This window comes from Mercenaria mercenaria, chromosome 12 (genome assembly GCF_021730395.1).
Source record: "Mercenaria mercenaria strain notata chromosome 12, MADL_Memer_1, whole genome shotgun sequence".
In the NCBI taxonomy this organism is placed as follows: Eukaryota; Metazoa; Mollusca; class Bivalvia; order Venerida; family Veneridae; genus Mercenaria; species Mercenaria mercenaria.
Genome location: NC_069372.1, coordinates 6,877,130 through 6,900,152, shown reverse-complemented (window position 1 = coordinate 6,900,152; position 23,023 = coordinate 6,877,130). Strand labels below are relative to the sequence as shown.

The following is a 23,023-nucleotide window of genomic DNA, read 5'->3' as shown; positions in this document are numbered from 1 at the left end:
AATAATGTTGACTACAACATTTGCTAAATATTCTATAACAATTTAAAGGTAATATAACATGCGACTAGATTTGAAACATATCTACAAATATTCTAACATATTATGCATCATCAAAGGTGGGGATCTAAACATCCTGCCACAGTTGCAGACATGCAGACAATTCTATTTGTTTGCTTGACCGCAACCCCACACCCGAAAACGTGAGAGAAATACAGAGTATTTTAATTGAACCACAGGTAGTAAAAAGTTTGCAAAGCAATATAAACTGTAATCAAATAATAAACAACAACAAAAAGTTACAAAATGTATACCCTACTGAGACAAAAATTACGCAAAAAAGAAGGTGAAAGTTAGAGACCCTTGCCCCATCACCACTCGTGCATGTAGACATATAAACATATAAGCAACCGTACACATGATTTTACAAATGTACAACATAATATGATGTTAAAGATCTGAATAATAAAAAAGTGTGAGAGACCCATGCCCCATCACACAACAGCTGTCTGATCAACTGTAGTACATAATAAAGTATAATAACCCAGGTATATCTGATAGGTTGAACATTCGAATATTTCGACAAATCACAGAATTCAACTGTTGAAGTCAGACCTCATCTGTATGCGAATATATTTCTTGTACGCATTTGAGGACCACCTACCCATAACTCTGATTTGTTCCTCTGAAGCCCCTTAAAGAGCCGCCTCTGAGGCTGCCCCAATCCGAAAACTATGGCCTTTGTATGAGTGTCTGTTGTAACCTGACCAAGGCAAACATAATTTCAATTTTTCAGCAAATAAGGACCTGGAGACAGGTTTATGATCCATAAATGCAAACAAGGACCCTCAGTGTTGTCCACGCAAAATGCAGTATGTGTACAATGCATGTACTGGACACATGTCCAGATCATGATGGCAACATGTGATCTGCAGTGTTTGCGTTTTACCACGACTGTGTTTATATTTTGTTAGATGGACATCACAACTATGCAATTGTCCTCCTAACCTACAGAATGTTATGTGCTCAATTCCTAAAATGTAAGAGGATGATGACACTAAAGTAAATTCTCCTACCCTCAGAAAAGCATGAAATGCTAGCAAGAACATAGCTTTCAGCATTTTGCGAATATATTGGCAGTTGCAACTGAATTCAAGAGACTGAACTAGCTTAAACAAAATATGCTTTGTAATGGGCAAACGTTTGTCTGTTCTAGGCACTAGCCTGTTATATCCTTGTAAACTTTCTTAATAATGAATAACTGTGTAACATCTGGCTCTTCTCTAAGTTTCATTAGGTAACTGAGTGCAGACACATATGTCAAAACTGTTGCAGCCGCCAGCTGTTTGTTAAAACAAAAAGCTATAAAAAGTAAAACTAGATCTTTGTTCATAGTCCTGTTAGCTGATGTGGAAAATGTTTGGTGCAGAAAATCTTGGTAAACCTGATATGCTCGACCATAAACAGTGTGAGTTGCTGGTACCAGTGCGTTGCGTAATAAATGTGATGTAACAGCTGTTAAATGTTGAAGCTGTCGTCCGGAACATGAAGCCGGACAAGTTGCTGACCAATGCACAGATGGAGAAATTCGTCTATCTGAAGACGAGAGTGTTTATCAGCTAAAATATTAGTGGCACCTGCAATGTGTGTAGCTTTGAACAAAATATTATGTTTTAAGCATCGCAGCACTATTTATCACGCGAAGACTGCTTGTTAATGATATCAACAACTGCCCTATTGTCAGTGAAGAAATTGATACACTTGTCTCGTAATGTCTCGGACCAGAATTCCAAAGCCAGGACAATTGGAAACAGTTCCTTTACTGTAATTTGGAACTGATGCCAATAGTCTGGCCAAAAGTCAGTAAACCAAAGATTTCCTAAATATCCACCAAAACCAGAATTTGATGGATCAGTAAACAAAGACAGTGCTGGTGAGTCTTCCCATCTATCAGATAAAAACAAAGATTTGCCGTTAAATTGATCAATAAACACAGACCAAGCCCGGAGATCTGCCTTTGCATCTTTATTAAGCCTCCTTTTATGATGGGGTTTACGCAGCCCAATGGTCAGATCAATAAGACGGCGCAAAAAGGTACGCCCTGGGACAACCACTGAACAGGCGTATGATAGCAGACCTATCAGGGACTGTAACTCTTGCAGTGTGGCCTTCCTACGGTTTTGAAACTCTGTCAGTAGTGACCTTGTCTTTACAAGCTTATCAACCGGAAGACGTTTCTCCATTGCAGTAGAGTCTAGCTCTATGCCTACAAAAAATAATGTAGTGCAAGGCGGAACTGTCTTTTGTTCTTTGAGTGGTAACCCAATGTTATTTGCAAAGTCCTGAAACTGTTTCAAATGTGACTGTGCTGTGTTGTAGGATGGAGGACACACAAATAAAAAATCATCCAAAATGTGTGCACAACCAGGAATCTGCAGTTTATTCTCAACTATCCAATGAATAGCTGAGCTGAATTTCTCAAATAGATTGCATGAGAAAATGAGACCCATTGGCAAGGTTTTGTCAAAATAGTAGTTACTGTTTATCTGGAAACCAAGCAAAGGATAATCTTCAGGACAAATTGGAATTATGCGAAAGGCATTTTGGATATCAACTTTACACAAAGTGCTCCCAGCCCGGCTGACTTTATCAAACGAACAGCATCATCAATGTTTTGATATCTGACTGAGCATAACTCTGCTGGAATGCCATCATTTACGGACCTGCCTTCAGGGAACGACAAATGATGGATGACCCGAAAGTCGCCCTTCGACTGTTTAGGTACCAGCCCCAGGGGTGACACCATAAAACCAGGAAATGGTGGTTTTACAAAGGGACCGGCAACTCTACCGGCCTCAAGCTCAATCTGAATTTTTTGCTCCAAAATGCCCGAGTTCTCAAACGCAGATTTAAGATTCTTGCTTGTGTAACCACAGCGCACCTTTCGAAAAGAAATTTTAAAACCGTTTGCGAAACCTGTAAGGAGATACTCTTTTAAGTCAACGTCATACCCTTGAAGCCATGCCTCTAAATTGCTAACATGTATAGGGGTTACTATTGATAAAGGTGGACTATCATTAAACGGTATCGACCCTGAACAATTGACTTTTAAATTAAGGTTTTGATTTTGAGGCAGGGGCACTTTTGGAGAGTTTGGTGGGAGTCCGCACAATTTTGACATCTGTGCTGGTAGGAGCACTGCTTTCTGTTACAGGCTCCATTGTTGAAGTCATAACACATTTTTTGTGACTGTTTCGCTGCCCAAGAAAGGGCTGTTTAGTATTAGCTTTAGGCAGTCCCATAGCTAAGGCCTGTGTATATAGTTGGGAGTCAATTGTGCCATATGACACGGCATCAGATTGTAATTCCTTAAGCATTCGAAAGTTCCTATCATAGACAATGCCTTTTTGAAAGAGAGGTTTCCACTGCCATTGTCCACTATTTGGAACTGTGTTTCACCTTTGTCTATCAGACATTCCACAAACTGATCAGAAACTAATTTTCCTTTCACCTTTTCATCGATGCCAAGGAAGGGCGGTCTCACAAAGGCTGTTGCGGTTGTGCCACCACTCCTACACGGCATGGATGTATCAGTACTTATAATATTAGGTTGCAAAGTATGTGAATTATAAGCATTACCACTATGTGATTCTATCACTGTATCATCATTGTTTGTTTCCTGCGAACCGGTAGAGGTCTTATTGACACTGGAAGAATTGTCTCCCAAATTTGTCTTTGATTGTTTTCTTGAAGAGCTGAATGATTTTCCCTTCTCAGTTTTTTGCCGTTTCCATGGTGGCATTACTGAAATAAATAATGATTGAGCATAACAGTGTGAAAACAGAAATCAAATCAGAAGTCAGACAATAGGTCTAACGTTTAAACCCCAGACAGGGAAAAAGCATGTAAAAAACAATAGGTCCAGATAATTGATCTGGAGCAATACACCTAAAGGACAATATGTCTTAAGTTTGTACACCAGACATTAGCTAGATCTGGAATGCATGACCATAATTTGAAGTTTGTAGACCAGACAATAGGTCTGGAAAATGTGACCCACAGGTTACAAATAGGTCTGAAAATGTATGATAATTAGCAAGTTGATCCCAGTCCATAGGACTGGAAAATTAATGTAAAAAGACAGACAATAGGTCTGAAGCTGATACATAGACAATAGGTCTGAAACTGATACACAGAAAATAGGCCTGAAACTGATCCACAGATAACAGGTCTGAAACTGATCCACAGACAATAGGTCTGAAAATGATCTACAGACAATAGGTCTGAAAATGATACATAAACAATAGGTCTGAAAATGCATTAAAACAGACAGTAGGTCTGAAAACGTATACCAGATCACTGACCACAAGCAGAAAATTGTGTACAACAGACGCATGCACCAGACAAGCATTCTGGAAGGTACAGAACAGACAACAAATCTGAAGAAAATGTTCTTTTTGCCTAGCATTTGTGCTATTATATGTCACACCCACGTGTAGAAGTAATACCATGAGTATTACATGTGGAATGTGAGACTACTTGGTAGGCACTTGTATTACACAAAAGCCTATAGACTTGTCAATTGATCAATTAAATAATTGCCTTCTGTCTGTGTTAAAATCTAAAAGGTAACCAGTATCGTCTGGAGCAGAGAGGTACTGTTCCGCAGCTTCCTGGTCTGTATAAATGCACTGAAATAGTTTTAATGTTTTTACATTTTTTGTACAGTGTTCGTGAATTTGTAAAATTATTCCCCGTACATTTCTACGAAATTTCATAAAACCATTATCATTAAAATGTACTCTATCGTCACACCAGATATTGTCCACTGGGTTTTTCATTCCTTGAAAATTCCAGTATATAATTGTATCACTGCACAGAAGTTCTTGCTTCATTATCTTGTTCGCATGCGATAAGAGCACATTATAGTGACTGACATCAACGTGCCGAGTACAACGCCTGGGGAGCAACTGGCAAATATATATATTCGTTTTAAATTGTACCGTTCACTAAATAATTTTGCAAGTGTAACTATCCGCAAAGCAACTGTCTCTGCCTGGTCCTGAATTTTGTGTGTCAATATCATTAGCCCCAGTAAAAATAATTGCATATTCTGGTTTGATATCTTGTAAAAGTTGCTCGAATCTTTGGACATGACGAGAGTTTGTGATGCAACCACCTCCAATCCCATGAAATGTCACGTCCAATGCTGAATCTGTGGTAAAACCATCCACAGGGAATTGATTCAGCATGAAATGTTCAAATCTTTTGATGTTTGAATATCCAAATATTAAAATTGACATCACCAGACAGCAAAATTTAATGAAAAGCGTGGTTCGAAATAATCGGGTACGAAACAATGAAAAAGTTTTTCAGCAAAGAATCGAGTACCACCGCAAAAGCTGATAAATGTTGGTGCTGTAAATGATCCTGATGTATTATCTCGTCTTATGCAAAGCTTGACCAAGCCGACACACACCCACAGAAGTGACCAGGTTCAAATTTCGAATAAAATATTTGTTTCAACAATTTTCTTTGTTTGCGGTTGGAGCCAGTAAATGCCGTACCCCCCGTGCCCTATACCGGAATTAAATATGCCTGTCTTCACGGCCCCGTGGCGGACTTGCATAAAACATCTTACCTATCCATAAGAATCATTATTTCATTGCTATTTTTATACGACTATCAGAAAGTCAATAAACATTGTCGAAGTTAAGTACAATATGGATGCCGTATGAATTTGTTCAGATGTTTCAGGGGCGGATGAAATTTCAAATCCGTAAAATATGAATTATTAATTTTTGCTTCAGAAGTCAATTTTTAGAAAATAAGAGATGAGGACATATGTTGTTCCAGGCAGGTTGTATGAATTTCATGATAAATAGAATAACAGACAACTGTCTTTTGATATCAATGTTATCAGGCTCGGCTGATATGGGCGGAAGGGGTTCGGTTCCCCCGACCTGATAACATTGATATCGAAAGACAGTAGCCTGTTATTATCTATATAACGGAAAGGTTTTTCCAAAGCTAGCGTGACTTAAAATTGAAATCAATAGACCTGTTTTACGAGGCATTGATTTGTAATAGAAAATATTTATCTGTAATTTTGAAAAAATAAATATATTTGTAAGAAAATATGATATATGACAGGTAACACAATTTTAATTCTGGTTTTTAACCATGTTCTGTACACCGGCACAACTCAGTTATATACAGCTGCTGTAACAAGTGGACCTCTTAATTTATTAAAAACGTTCGAAACGGCAACATTCTCCCATTGTTTTACAAATTAAATATCGAGTTTCAGTTACAAGATATCTCCTATTTATTATTTCGTCCTTACCTGTTATATCTCTTCCGTTTCTCTCAAAGACAGGACTTCTAGCGTATGTTTTTTATTTATTTATTTATTTTGTTGGGTTTAACGTCACACCGACACAATTATAGGTCAAACGACGACTTTCCAGCTTTGATGGTGGAGGAATACCCCAGGTGCACCTCCGTGCATTATTTCATCACGAGCGGGCAGCTGGGTAGAACCACCGACTTTCCATAAGCCAGCTGGATGGCTTCCTCACATGAAGAAATCAATGCCCCGAGTAGAGCAAGTTTTTAATCTATAATTAAGACTTGAAACGTCCGTTCGTTACTCTATCGATTGAACAACCAGACAACTATCACAAGTTCATAATAATTATGGATATCTGCGGATGTCTCTTACTTACGTTCTCGTACGTACAACATGCGTAAATGTTGAGTTCTTCTCAACCCGGGGCTAGAGGACGTGGACGGTAGCTTGCATTTCCACTACCGTCCATGAACAGGCTCAATCAAACCGAGCCTGCAACATTTTTTGTTTATGTCGTGTTGGGCGACCTGTGGTTGTCCACTTTTTTTATTTTACACACTTAGAATCATAGAGTCAATTCAAGATTTTAAAGCCGATGCTAGGGGCGTGAGGGGTGTTGCACTTTTCATTACCGCTTATACACTTCATAGCTTCAAAAGGATTATCGTATAGATTTTATTACATTTATTCAGTCTGAATATGTTTGCTTTTAAAAAGTGGGAGTGATTTCTTTCCCTTTGGTGATGATATGACAACTGTTAAAATCGATTTATGCAAAAATTAAGTACATTTCATAAGTGTTTCTTGTTGTCTTTATCTTACACTGATACTAATAGTTAGAAATTATACTACTTATTTTATTAAAAAAGGCGGGCCTGAAAATGGAATGTCCAATTAGTGTTATCACAAAGAATAATGTTTTGAAAGATACACATCTAACATAAGAAAGTAAATGCAGAATATATCTTCACATATAAGGCATTCCCAAGAGACGGCATATTTCTTAGATTAAATATTGAAAATGTAATTCTTTCATTTGATTTAAAATTAGATAAAAAATATCCGAGTTTTTTTTTTTAACAAAGAACCATTTTATCTAATTTACCCTAGTTTTTAATTCATAACTGTTTGAAATGTTTCTGAGGTGGTTATAAACCACTTTAAAATTTATAAATGTTTATTGGGAAAATGTGATACGAATATGGACAACTATTTTCCTGCTTGCGTTAATTGCTTTCAAAGAATCTTCTAATATTTCATTAATTATGACAACAGCAGTCTAGAAGTGCCCTGTGGCCGCTGTTTGAAAGTCTCCACGTACTTGGACTTAGTGTTATAATATCTTTGGTCCTTGGAGATCATGCAATTTTTCTATAACAGTTATAGATTGATGATTAAGCCTGTGCTAGCGGGCGTGAGTTGTGTAGCACATGTCATTACCTCTCAGGAAAAGACTTAGTCAAAAAGAGTCTGCAATTGCTTGGTTGCGTTCTTTGCTTCAAGAAGACCTTTTTATATTTGATGTGGAAAACAAACATGCCATGGGAAAATGAAATTAGCTTTTTTACAACTGTTTTATCAACATGTTCGTCTAAAAAGGATAAATTTGCTATATCAGATTTCGACAGCATAAGTCTTCTTTAAGATATATAGGATGAAAACTAAAGTTTTGTTTTTCATGTACTTAAAGTGTCTCTTTAGCTATCTGTGAGTGGAAAGGTAATTATATAATATCCTACACTTAAAGGTATACGTACTTAAATAACAGAGTTTCTAATTATTCCAATCAACTCGATCAAATCGCCAATGATTTAATTGTCAGTCTTTGAAAAATAATCCCATAAAATATTACTCATATGTTAGGTCAATCAAAGAAAAGTTATAATACACCAATAATGTATTATAGATTTTGTAATTAGAAAAGATTTAAACTTTATGTTTATAGGATGTGGATAGGAAAATCAGCCCGCTTCGACTTTTCTTTCCTTCAGTGTAATCGTAAATTAAAATAATGCGGCAGATCTTAAAAACTTTCCAAAGCAATATAGCAATAAAACAAGAATAATGTTGTTTTAATACGCTTTATTTTTTGTTTGGCCAATATATAATATAAAAGATAATACGGATGTTCTTAAAATTCATATTTCCACTTTCTCAATTCTAATAACAGATAAAAACAAGTGGTTGTTCACAAAGTTCGGTTTTCAGTGTAATAGTAAATGATGATGATGATAGTAATGTAAATATTCTTAAAATCGCGGTTTCTTATACTTCAAATTTAGAATTGCTCTCAAATAGTGCGGTTGTTTTTATCTCCTTCTTTTAACAATACAATGTTAGATAGTCCTTTTAATCTTTCTAATTAAACAATACATTTTGCTACCTCATTGTACAAGGAGCTACTATCTCACATATTCTATGAATGATATCATTTGGCAAGAGATATAAGTATGGTAGAATAAGAAAAACATAAAAGACATTGAAATATAATAAGGAAAAAAGCGCACACGGATTATGTAGCATTTTGTATTAACTGTTTTTAAGGTGGCACACGTAGAGCAAGATTCTCAACTAAACGTCAGAAGTCGTTTACCGAAAAAAGTGGCATTCAGTGACCACTTTTAGTTATAAAACTCGTTAACTAAATACATCTAGACATCTAGCACGCACTGGCAAACTTTTCAAACGACATCTTCTACGATATTTGGTAAAACAACTCTTTTAAGGTAGTTCTGCACGTCTGATAAACCGAAAGTAATGACATTACGTCTTTTATACGGATAACGTAGAATAAATCCCGGTTTCGAGATCCGGAAATAAAAAAATATTTTATGAGTTAATAACCACCTGTAAATAAATTTATTAAAGCGGCAACGTTAGTATCTTTCTAAACATCAAATATGATATATAAAGGTTTGACACGTTACAATAAATGCAAAATTATGTCTTGCATTATCTTGAAACATGTGGATTTCTTTAACCATGTACCAATCACACGAACCTATACAGTTTATTTCACTATATTATAGACTATATGTTTATTTACGACTTCATTAAGATCTAAATTGCAGAAAACATTCTGTTCGCGAAAGTATTATGAAAATTGTAATTTTCCCATAGATTGCCATTACGAAAACCTGTGTGAGGTCCAAATTTTCATAAATCGAGCTCATGGTCCTTTCTTTCTCATTTAACGAATTTTCTAAGTATAGTGTGGAGTTTTGAAAAATCACGGTTTAAATCAAACTCTACATTGTAGAAAAAATGACTTGAACGTACAGAGCTACCTACAGGAAGACATGTATTGTGTAAAAGATGCTTTTTAATTTGATGTATTTGATGTAATATATATAATGCACGCAGAAAGTAAAGTGAGTGAAATGAATATACTTTGAGAGGCTGTAACTTATAACACTGACATATGGTACATATTTTCTCTTATCTCACTCTTTCTGTATACAGGAAGCCTGTCATGTATAAATGAAAGTTTGCCTAATTGGAAATGCTTTAAAACATTATTCCGTTCAATTTATTCAGAATTATCACAACAAACTGAATAAATTTTATTGACTGACACCCCTCTAGCCGTTAATACAGAGATCCGCCGCTGCTTCATATGTAAACAAGACGTTAGTAGCTAATCTTAACCTATCTCGACAAATTAATGACAGCGCATTATTCCGCAATAACAATTATTACAGAAGCTAATTTAATGCGGTTATACAGGCAACAATGTTTATGTAATGTTAGAAGAATATCCTGTATTATAAACTGCTTTAATGCGGAGTGTGTTGTGATAGAGGTTTATATTAATACAAAGATATATATAAGGGCAGTTTTAAATGGATCGTGCACACTTTATAAAATTTTGAATTGAATTAAGAATATTGCGATATTGGACACTTAAACGTTTTGGTAAAATACAATAATAGCGAAGAGGATCTTATATTCATATCTTACAGTTGGATTTGATTTTGAACAAAATATCCCGCAAGCATTGCTTAAGTGGTATGTTAAGAGAAGGAAGGAAGTGAAATTGTGAACAGGAAAGGAAAATTTGAACCAGTTCAGTATTTATTCTTATTTAAACGATATATATTGAAAACAAGAAGGAAAAAGGTAAAAAGTTATTTAATATTATTTTCTTATTTACCAATAAAATACATTTGTAATGGGCTAAAATGATTAGGTGTTAATAATGTATAGCCAAACAGGTTAAACATGACGCAATGTTTTTCCTGTGATAGTAGATATTATAGTTGCTTCTTTGATGTTTACAGATATATCTTATTTCAGCTTATATATTGAGTATTTTACAGGCACATGGAATATGGTGTCAAATCACTTAATACATATAAAAACATTATCGAACCGTTTTGAAATATGTACTGATGGTTTAGATTTCAAATAAATGTATATAATATATACGGGCAAAGGGTAGATTCTTGATAAAGACTGTTGAAATGTAAGCCCACGTCATAAAATATAGTTCTATTATATTAGATAGAACGCGCTTAAAACAAAAATCTTCGACCTTGTGTCAGACGATAGGAATTCAAAAGAATTGTTGATTTTGATAGAAAGATTGGCAAGAATTGATCTAATAATACAATACATAACTACGATACTATACTTTCTTTACCTGTATTATTAACAGCTTTGTATCTATTAATTGTAGACAATTGTATTATCATTTCATTGACAGACACGTAATAATTGTATTTTCATTGTTGTACACATATTGTAACACGATATAAAAGAAACACTTACCTAATAACAGGTATTGATATTAAGATCGCTGCAAGCAGTTCGGAGTCTATAAAGTAAATTAGTTTCTAAGAGTTCTTGAGCTTACTGTAATATTCTACGAAATTAGTCTTTCTTGATTCATGTTACATTGAATTGCCGAGTTATATATATATATATTACACATCGAATGACAAGTTGTTTTTAAACACGACTAAAGTTACTGTGCTTTATGGAGATATCTAAACTTCCTGATCTAGAAATACCACATAAACAATGTATAAAATAAAACATATTACATTGCAGTTATTACCTATGCTGAAACTGTTTTTAGGAGGGCACTTTTTTCAAAAATAGAATGTTTTGAAAATACTTCATCATTTTCTTCTTTGAAGTACATGTAGCCCGTTATTTCACACGTTAGGCACATGGATATAAATGAATGGTACAATAGGAACATATAATTAAAAAAATGTAACCAAACAAAGACAACTAAAATATGAAGTTAATTAAATCTGAAACAAACATTATTAGGTAAAATGTAAAAATGTATAAAAAGGCTCGGCAATAATATATATATATTTTGTCAATTTGGCGAAATGTTACTGTGACAACACCTACATGAAGATGTAATAAAGTTTTGTTACTGCCTCCATTTCAGATATTGAGATCATAATTGCTACCTTGACAAATTACCTGGGCCGCCAAGCAGCAGGTTATAAAGAGAACGTATCAATGTATTGACTTATGCAAATATTGGTATACATTCTACAGCAGAGAGAAAGTGAGCGATCGTTAGATGTAATGTGACTAGTAATTCAGAAGCAATGTGAATCAAGGTGTTAAGAAAATATAAGATGTAGCCATTCGTGATTTGATTTTTATTGTTATTGAGAAAGCTATTGAAGGAAGCCTTTTTGAAAAACTCACGTGAGTTATTGCTGCAATTCGATAAGAGATGGTTGTAAATATGTTGGATATAAATTGAATGGATATGAGTGCTAGCGTATACATGAAATAACAGCAGGTGTTTATAATTATGCAGTATATATTAAACAGTTTAAATATATTGATGATACTGTCTTACATAAATATGACAATCGCAACGGAAAATAAGACATTGTCAGCTTCAAAATCACGTGTTGAAAGCGTCGTTCCTGCAGCAATGAGATCGTATGATATTGAAGAAATACAGGAACAAAGTACAAGTGATTCCTCTTTCAGTGAACATATTAATACAACAGAAACGTATGTAAGCGAGTTCACTGACAATGGAGGTTTATTAAATGATACCACGTCAGAGTTTGATAACAGTACAGAGGAAAGCAATAATGAAGTGGATGATATTCATTCCAGTTTGAATTTAGCAATAATACCAACTGTGGCGGTCTTTCTTTTTATAGTCATAACTTGTATCAAGTGTTGCAAACTGTTTCGACAGTATACAAGAGGCAGTAGAAAAGACGATAATTTCTACGCAGTTATCGTTATTGATGACGACAAAGAATACGGACATATTGATATAACTTCAGATTCAACATCGACGGCATGCTACGACACTGTATCATCATATACTTCTTTTTTTAAACGTAGTGGCAACGAAAGTACATTAAGCTCTATAAGAACATGGCACCAAGACAGCATCAAAAGCATGAGTAGTACGACATCAGCGACTGCAACCACGAAAAAAAATATCAATGGTGATATAAAACCATTAGCCTCCTTGAGTAAAACTAGAACTAAAGTAGATGAAACAAATGGAGACCATAATGTTAGGATTTCTTCAACCTCCAGCGCGGAAACTGTCAGTGAGCAGTTGACTGATTCCCCTGCCATCAGACGTAATAATAGATTTAGAGTTTCCTTTGTGACAGAAACAAAAGCGTCAGCATCCGGATATAGAACTCCTAACGGCAATATGAACCACGAGAAATTCAAACGCTCTAGCTTGAAAAAGTCACCAACAGCAACATCATATGAAGCAACATCACAAAGCAGCACATCGGAAAGAACTTCGAAACAAGCGAAAATGGTAGATGTTGGTACACAGACTAACAAATCATTCAGGTACAGTTTACGTAAATCAAAAGCGCATGTTAGTGAAAGTGATATTGACGAAAAACTTATTTCTAGACATAGTACGAACTCTTTTGTTTTACAGTCAGATGAGGTACAACGTAAAAATAGTGACAGTAATATCTTGTGTACAAACAGTGATAAAAACAAATTACCACATGTTAATCATTCCAGTGTTTCACTTGAAAAAGATATGAAAAGTTTACATTCAATATCAATTCCCGGGAGCTCAAAATATCCATTCGACACAAATGTCGAAGTGATGAATCCCTGCAAACAAACTAAAGAACCCAATGAAGATTTAGAGTTAGATGACGATGTGTTTATAGAAGAAATGATAACAGATTCAACACCACATTCTTATAAAAACCAGCATCTGGATTTGAGTATTTCTTCAGAACCTTGTAATAGTGCAGAGGAAAAGAGTGATGAAAATGTATCTAAAGGATTCAAAATTCAACCTGAAATATTTTTTTGCAATCATTGCAATACCAGACTATGTAGAAATACAGTTGACACTATCTGTGATGAAGGAATTTTACAAGTTTCTGATATTAATCCTGTGATCCGAAAAATGTGTCAGAATTGCACATTGGTGAATATATACAAGCAAAAAGTGTTCTGCAAAACGGAAAATGATACAACAGATGAATTACCTAAACAAAATCGCAGTGAATTCATCGAAATCCACGAAAGACCATCAAGCACGATTTCGCTGGAGAGCAGCGGGTATGCCGAACTATCTTCCAGTGAAAGTTACTCTAGTTTTTCATGACAGTTATCAATAATATGCTCATTCCACATAGACATAGACGATCTAATGAATAATTTGCCTTATATATATACACGTGCATGCCAGTTTATTACCTGCATGATGTTTATATTCAATTTTTATATTTGCAGATTGTAACACTTTTTATAATCCGACTCATTTACACAGTCCCAAATGGCTGTGCTTGAGAAAGTAAACGATTTAATCAACTTAACATCTTACTCTTCAGAGCATTTTCCATTACCATGAATACACTTATCTTAATTGTTTAGGGTATTTACATGAAATCCCATAAGGGCTACTTAGGAGTTTTTACAAATGTGCATGACACCATTCTGTCGAGCGCTAAATACCTGCAAGAAATCTGATTACCTATCATCTATTTAAACTGTATATTAAATTCCACATGCACATATGGCGCAAGTACAACTGATACTTAGCATTAACCTCTTTTTGAATAATAATGATGATGCCTTTGTAGTTATTAATTGAGCAGAACATGTGCCGTCGTTACACTTCATATTATATCCGAAAGGGACTAACCTACACATTTTAGGCGAAAAATAATTTCTCTCAAAAATCCATAAAAGTAAGTACTCTTAAAGTGACTATAGTGGTACAAACTTATTGACATAAGATTTTGCAAGTTATTCTTTTAAATAACCAAAACTATCGTGCAGAAGTTAATAAAACCGTTGCAACGATTTTGAAATAATGCAGAATATTTACATTCTTCTTGCAGTTTTAACAACTCTCAATGTGCTTATGGATACCAATGATAACTCGGCAACGACCGGTGCACATATTAAAATCCGCTATATTTGATGTCAACTCTCCTGATTTAACAAGTAACGATTAAGCACGGCGATTATTGATCTGTCACACGTATTGCTCATCTATTCACACAACCTAAAGAAACGGGTGGAAATGTAAAATAAATGACGTCCAGTTTATCCGATTGGAATTCCCGAACGATCGTTCCCAATATCGTTGATTTCTTTAAACAAGATATGTTCTGTTAATTGGTATTGATCAAGCATTTAGGCACAAATCACAATTTTATCTGGTACGGACTGTTGATTATTCTTTGCAGGGGAGCGGCTTTTCTCAGCTGCTTTATATTGATACATCAAGGAAAAAAGCGCATAATGTAAAGTTTCTAATAGCTTACAATCAAGTTTACTTCAAATGTCCATATACAAATGGTCTCTCGTTTTTTCTTTTATCCGGATTTTATTGATATTTAAGAAATATACTATCTGTATTTGTAATCAGATGGAAAGAAGTTTTAAATCTAACAGATCTAACGGAATTAAATAAATTTGGTATATTATTCTTAATGTTAAGCGTCAACTTTCTTAAATCAATTTGTTTTAAAGATCAGTTATTTTTGTTGTATTTGCAATTTAATTTAGATATTAGAAAACGCAGTGAAATCTCTGACCAAGTATTAACATTTTTACTATGATACTCTTAAATCTGTTTATAGTAGCCATACTTAAGATTCATAACAGTTTAACAATTCCCTAAGGTGGTTATAAAAAAAAAAAACAAGGATAAATATCCAACAGGGAAAGTCACGTTCCAAAAACACAGCCTCCCCAAACGTTAACCGAGCACACGGTGAACATTTAATACTTTAAACAAAAGTAAAAAGGAACTCGTCTTCAAACAAATATAATTCATGGCATGTGAAAATTAAAACTGGGTTTTAAACTCAAATATAGTTTCTGAAAATTTGCGTTTGAAGTTGGTCCAAACTGCAGTTATAATGTTTGAAACCACAGAGCATTATTTGCATCATACACGTATCATGTAACTATGAAATCTCAACCTTTATTTTCTTACACTTGAAATATTTCTTCCATGAACTGTGATGGAAATGGATAATACTTCTGTGAATGTACTGTAAGGAATACTTAATGATTTAGTAAGTGCTTAAAATTCTAACGATTTAAATCGTCCTTGTTTCCACTCCCAAAGAGTTAAAAGTCAACTTTTTAAAAATTAATCCGCTAAAATATTATGTATTTGTTATGTCAGTCAAAGAAACGTTACAACACATTTTAACGTTATAATACGCTTATAGAATAAACGATTAGTAAAGATTTGTTTAAACTATAGTCTGTTGGGTCATTAGGGACAGCTAAAACTTATTTGTGTCATTTTTCTTCTAAAAAAGACACATCATAGCGTGTACATTTCATAATGGCATATGAATGACTTTTAGGTTGGCGTGGTAAACAGCATTTCATAAAAAATTTATATTTACTGGAAAGAAATGGACGAAAAAATACAAACTGAAAAATCAAATATGTGAATGGACCTTTTTTTAACTCTTAACTTTTCAGGAGTATATATGAAAAATAAATACACTGGTAGTTACCTTTTAAATTACTGAAAATTTGGCTATTAAATGCCTCCTGCAATATGTTCTGTTATTATTCATTCTACAGTAGTCTTATGCTACCCTACCTTTAACATTATCATGATAGGGGTAATACCAGAAACTTGTGACATTGTTTGGCAAGAACAATATTATCTGTACAGTGCACTCTAGTGAATCACTCTGAAGTTGCCTTGGTACTTGTAACAAGCTCTGCTTAATCCGTGACTAAAGGGCATGGATGATAGCATGCATTTCCACTACTAACCACAAATAAGCTTAATCAAACCAAGCCTGCAACATTTTAAGTTTGTTTCAACGTTTTCTATTTTTACTGCTTCGGAAAAGTCCGCGCTGGTGTAAAAGTTCACCTCGTTATTTTTATAAATATAAATAAGAACGCGTTTTAATCTATTTCTAATATAGGTGTATAAGTAAATGAAACTGTGTTAGGAATCTTTCCAGACTAATTAAAAATAACATATCTTTCCTAAACTTTCAAAAATGGTAAAAAGGAGAAATCGGGTTTCCTTATCTTTCAAGTGTAGAAATAAATAAAAGACTAATGTGAACGTTTATTCTTTTTATTTTATCTCGTTTTCTTTATCTTTCATATTATAAAATTAAGTAAAATGTCTAGTGAAATGGTGAAAAAAAATTTAAATCGGTTTTCCTTATCTTTCAATATTAACATAAACTTTTGACCATACTGTTGTAAATCCGTTTTCCTTATTTAACAATTACAACAGTAGAAAAGAATATATTTGTTTCATACGATTCACGGTTTTCCTTATATCTAAAATGTAATCAAAATAATGCTGATGCTTTTTGTAATTTGTTTTTCATTATATTTACATTAAAAGTGAACAAAAATAATCCGCATACACTTTTCCGTTTTCCGTATTATTTTCTTTTCATTAAAACGGCAGATAACAATGATACGGTTATTCCATATATTTCCGTTATCTTTCAAATGTAAGCAAAAACAATACAGTTGTTCTTGTATCTCAGCCCTACAATTTAATCGCAGATAATCTGACTGTGTAAATTTGCGACTACTATCCGACATATTTCATGAATGAGAGATATAGGTAAAGCCGATTAAAGTAAACATATCAGACATAGAAGTACAGTGTATTATTAGAAACAAAGTGTATTTTGCATAACCGGATTTGAAAGGGTTGCACACCGAGTGCTAGCCTCTTATTAAAATATTCCAAAAACATGGGATATCATTACTTAAAGGCTGGCACACCAAGTGCTAGCCTCTTAATAAAATTATCCAGAAACTAGGTTCGTCAAAATTAGTTACCGAAAACATATGACAATTGACCTTGATATTTGGTAACATGACGATTTTTAAAGGAGATGTGTATTTTACAAAAATAGGTGTTTCGACTGTAATCATATATTTTGATTTTTATATACACCCTCTTATAACAATGTGGACATTCTTGCAACGGTATTGTCAACATCATACCTTTTCAACTCATTCTTTTATATGTAGTGTACATATTGCCTTAACCTAATTGCTAAAACATTGGCTTTTAATTTATTCAGAAACGTCGTAAGGATTGCAACGTTAAACATTGACTGACGCCCATCTAACTCTCAAATCTAAATACCCCCACCCACCCACCATTGGTCGTAAAGGTAAGCCATTCTGAGCCTTTCTCGATAAATTAATAGTATTGCATTATTTAAAGATGTACTACAAAATAAAAGGTTCCTCCATATCGTAGAAATCTGCATAATAAATTGTTTTAATGCGTTTTTGTTTTGAAAAAAAGGTATTATAACACTGCAGATATAATATTATATAAATATATATAACGATAACTTAAAAATGCTTATTCAGTCTTATGAATTACTTCCAAGTATGTATTTTCTTAAATAATGCGTATTGTCAAATGTCGGACGATCCCAATTAAGATGTCAATGGGTTATACACTATCAATGTAGGAGAACAGGATCTGACGTATAAATATAATATCTGAATTTAAAAACAAAACAAATCGCATGAATTGCTGTGTAAAACAAAGGAAGTAAATTTATGATCGAAAAAGGGATTATCCTTAAATAATTCATTTTTCATGACGATTTAAACGTTTCAAAATTAGGATACACATTTAAAAACGAGACTTGTTTAATATTATTGACTTTTTTACAATCAAAGTAAATATCTAAATGTAAATATCTAAATGTATATTGTTTCGTCTAAACAATAAGAAGGCAATCACACAGTGTGATGTTAAAAATTATTACTATATCTGATTTGATGTAGGCAGAGATAATACTTTAATCAATTTGTTGATTGTAGGATAGTGTTATTACATTTAATGAACAAAAACAAAATGTATTGAAATATTTATGAATATATACTATTATGGGTTTAAAAAATAACTAAGGTATAGGTCTCAGGTCATCAGATGTAAGCTTAGGAGTAGAAGGATAAAAAATTGAAAAAAGTAAGGGTAGATTTCCCGGAAGCACAAAGCACCCAAAACACAGCCATAGAGCCATGCATCGCAAATTAGGCCCACAACAAAAAGAAACTGTAACGGAAACATATAGCAGACGGGTTGCTTCAAAAAATATTAAAAAAAAAAAACAAGTATATCTTAATTATATGAAAAGTTCAAAAATGAGTAAGGGGTAGTTAAAAGGGTGGGGGTGATTGATAAAAATGGAAACAGGAGGGCCAAGATGGCCCTAGGTTGCTCACCTGAGAAACACACCATAACAGTGTAAACATGTTTGACCTGGTGATTTCATGGGAAAAAAATATTCTGACCAATTATCATTGAAATTTGAGCAAAAACCTTGAGTATAAACAAGTATTTTCTTTGATTTGACCTAGTGACCTAGTTTTTGACCCAAGATGACCCATATTCGAACTTGACCTAGATTTTATCAAGGCAACTATTCTGACTAAATTTTATGAAAATCCAGTGTAAAATGCAGCTCCTATTGCATGCACAGTGTTTTGCCTTGATTTGTCCTATTGACCTACTTTTTGACCTCAGATGACCCATATTCAAACTTGACCTAGATTTCATCAAAGCTATTATTCTGACAAAATTTCATGAAGATCAGTTGAAAAATACAGCCTCTATCATATACACGAGGTTTTTCTTTGATTTGATCTAGTGACCTAGTTTTTGATTCCAGACAATCCATATTCCGACTTGACCTAGATTTCATCAAGGCAACTGACTAAATTTTATGAAAATCCAGTGCAAAATGCAGCCCCTATTGCATACACAAGGTTTTCCTTTGATTTGACCTAGTGACCTACTTTTTGACCTCAGATGACCCATATTCAAAATTTACCTAGATTTCATAAAGGCAATCATTTTGACTAAATTTCATGAAGGTCAATAAAAAAAATACAGCCTCTATCGCATACACAAGGGTTTTTTTATTTGACCTAGTGACTTACTTTTTGACCCCTGATAAATCATAATCAAACTCAACCTAGATTTTATCAAGGCAATTATTCTGACCAAATTTTATGAAGGTCAATTGAAAAATACAGCCTCTATCACATACACAAGGTTTTATTTTATTTGACCTAGTGACCTACTTTTTGACCCTAGATAAACCATAATCAAACTCAACCTAGATTTTATCAAGGCAATTATTCTGACCAAATTTTATGAAAATCAATTGCAAAATACAGCCTCTATCGCATACACAAGGCTTTTCTTTGATTTGATCTAGTGACCTACTTTTTGACTCCAGATGACCCATTTTCAAATTTGACCTAGATTTTATCAAGGCAATCATTCTGACCAAAATTCATGAAGACTAATTGAAAAATACAGCCTCTATCGCATACACAAGGTTTTTCTTTGATTTAACCTAGTGACCTAGTTTTTGATCCCAGATAACCCATTTTCAAACTCGACCTAAATTTCATCAAGATTATTATTCTGACCAAAACTAATGAAGATAAATTGAAAAATACAGCCTCTATCGCATACACAAGGTTTTTCTTTGATTTGACCTAGTGACCTAGCTTTTTACTCCAGATGATCCATATTCATCAAGGCAATCATTCTAACAAAATTTCCTTAAGATCAATTGAAATATACAGCCTCTATCGCATACACAAGCTAAATGTTGACAGACGACAAACAGACAGACATACAGACAGGCGACGGACGCCGCACATTGAGTGATCACAAAAACTCACCTGAGCATTGCTCAAGTGAGCTAAAAAATCAAGGATGACTATTCAATAGGGATTCGACAGGGAAAGCCTTATGAAAAACACTTTTTGTATAAGTCTACGTCATGATATATTTCTCCATAAAATGGATTATGATGTACTTTGTCTTTGTAAACACGTATCTGGCAATACGAAGTGAAAAGAGTTGGTTATTTAGCTAAAAGGTTTGTAAGGAGTTGGCATAATTAGATCTGATATCTTTATCTATATCTTTAAACAACTTTACAACACACTTCCTTGACCTTCTGATAAAGTAATTATTAACTGTAGACACAACTTTCATCTGTTAATTGACAAACACGCAATAAAAATTGTATTTTTATTGTTGTAGATTATGAAAGAAGCACTTACCTGATTATATATATTGATATTAAGGTGGCTGCAAGCACATTAAAATCAATAAAAGTAAATTAGGTTTTAAGTACTCTTGAACCCAATAAACTTCGACTGATATTACATTGATTTGCCTAGTGACATATATTTATCACATCATGAGTGCAAGAAACAACTTAAAGTTTTGAATGAAACAGCAATGAATATTTATTTTTCAGTGTATGTGCTATATGCTTCAGGAAGACTTTAACTTACACACCTTTGCTGAAAATGTTTGGAAATCAATATTTTAATACAGGAGCATATTATGATACATCCAGTATACCACAGCATTGAATAATTTTCCCGTTGCATTTCATAAACATAATCATACCTCAGCATTTCATAATTTTCCCCGTCATATTTCATTTGTCCTTTTTCTTACACGTTCTGTTATGTGTGAAGACACATGGATGTAAATAAAAGGTATGGTAATGATAATAATAATATCAACAACAAACTGTTGCAGGCTGGTCTAGATCCATGCTGGTCGCAAACCCACTATGTTGGTTTTCTCATGGCACGGCTCCAATGTATTTGTCATTTATAAAGAAATCAAGGAAACCCCTTATTACAGAAATGGAAGATCGAACAGTAGGTTAATGTCTTAGGTATGCTGGATAAACGTATAAATATAACAATCTAATTATTCTATTTATCTATTATAAAACTGTGCTCTTGTATGTATTGGTCATTTATAAAGAAGTTAAGGAAAAACCTCATTTTCGGACAGTAGGTTAATGTCTTAGGTATGCCGGTTAAACGTAGAAAGAAAACAACCTAATATTCTATTTATCTATTACAAAACTGTGGTTTTGTATGTTTATAGACAGTAATATGAGTATGAGATGCCATTCTCATTACATAGAAGTTAATATAATATAATCTGTTTACAACATAATGTCGGATGAAGCATATGTACGTCAGGTAAAATCAGTTATCAACTACACTACATGTTTTTTTTTTGTAATTTCTCATCACTTGTTTTTCAACGTATTCATTGTAATTCAGATGGGAGTAATTTGTTGTAGGACCATTATGCATACAACATTGACTATCTACAATAGATATAAATAATGCTATCCCAGACGGTTTCTTCAAATTTTGAAAGCAGTCGTACTACTGTCACAAGTAATGTATAAATAATACTTTATTATGTGTCTTAGATTACTAATCACTAGTATTAGAAATTATCACACCAATAATAACCAATCATGTGACTCACTCTTTACCTCTTTAGAAATATGGCCCTTTGTTCAAAGCAACAATGCGTTATCACTGATTGAAATTTTACTTCATTGTCAAAGCGGGAGAAATAACTTTTTCTCTAATTCATCTCGCAGCAACATCTGCTTCAGTGATGTTAAGGTAGTTATTACAATGCCGGATAAACAATTTTTGATTAGCTTATAGTGATATCAAAGCACATTTCCTTTTTCTCTGTTATATTCGCCATTGCACTGAAACTTAGAGATAAATGCATTATCAAAATCTGACACAAGTACCTGGTAAGTACAAAGGTTAGGCGCGTTTCAATACCTTTGTATATATGTATCTATTGCAAAGAGCTTGGCCTTTCTCTACAATTAATAGGACTACCTTTTTCTTATTTTAATTGAAAATATACACAAATCATGAAAGAATTACTCATTAATGAACAACATAACGTTTGAATGACAGGGTCAGACACATGAAAACTGAAAGAGATTTATCACTTATCTAATACTTTTTATGAAATAAATATACAAAAGTTAATTGTTTGTTCTATATAATATTGTCAATTTCAAAGAGCTGCCACACACAGCTAGACCCATTTCTGGGAACAAAGCCTTGTCTCATTTTAAAGATTTATGATTACAACTGACTTAAATGAAGAGAAAAGTAGGAATCATGTATCTTCGTATTACGGAATCCTGTTGAGGTCATTTATAATGTCGCCGTCGCGTTTGTGGGGTCGACACACGGCAACGCGAAGTGACATAGCGACATTACGAAGTGACACCCGACAATCGCAAACGACGGCGACAATCCCAAACGACAATGTCGCGATATCCACTTTGAAATGTCGCCTTTTAAAAGCATAATATA

General features: G+C 33.8%; 2 protein-coding genes across 2 annotated transcripts; one reads left to right on the top strand and one right to left on the bottom strand.

Moving 5' to 3' along the window:
• Window positions 1-1,685: 1,685 nt before the first annotated feature.
• LOC128547160 (uncharacterized) lies at window positions 1,686-2,507 on the bottom strand. Its single transcript, XM_053518925.1, has one exon. The coding sequence runs from the start codon at window positions 2,505-2,507 to the stop codon at window positions 1,686-1,688; it is 822 nt and encodes a 273-aa protein (XP_053374900.1).
• A 7,498-nt stretch (window positions 2,508-10,005) lies between these two features.
• LOC128547193 (uncharacterized) lies at window positions 10,006-16,374 on the top strand. Its single transcript, XM_053519073.1, has 2 exons — window positions 10,006-10,468; window positions 11,757-16,374. Exon 2 carries the CDS (start codon window positions 12,135-12,137, stop codon window positions 13,944-13,946), a length of 1,812 nt encoding a protein of 603 aa, XP_053375048.1. The 5' UTR covers window positions 10,006-10,468; window positions 11,757-12,134; the 3' UTR covers window positions 13,947-16,374.
• The last annotated feature ends 6,649 nt before the right edge of the window (window positions 16,375-23,023 follow it).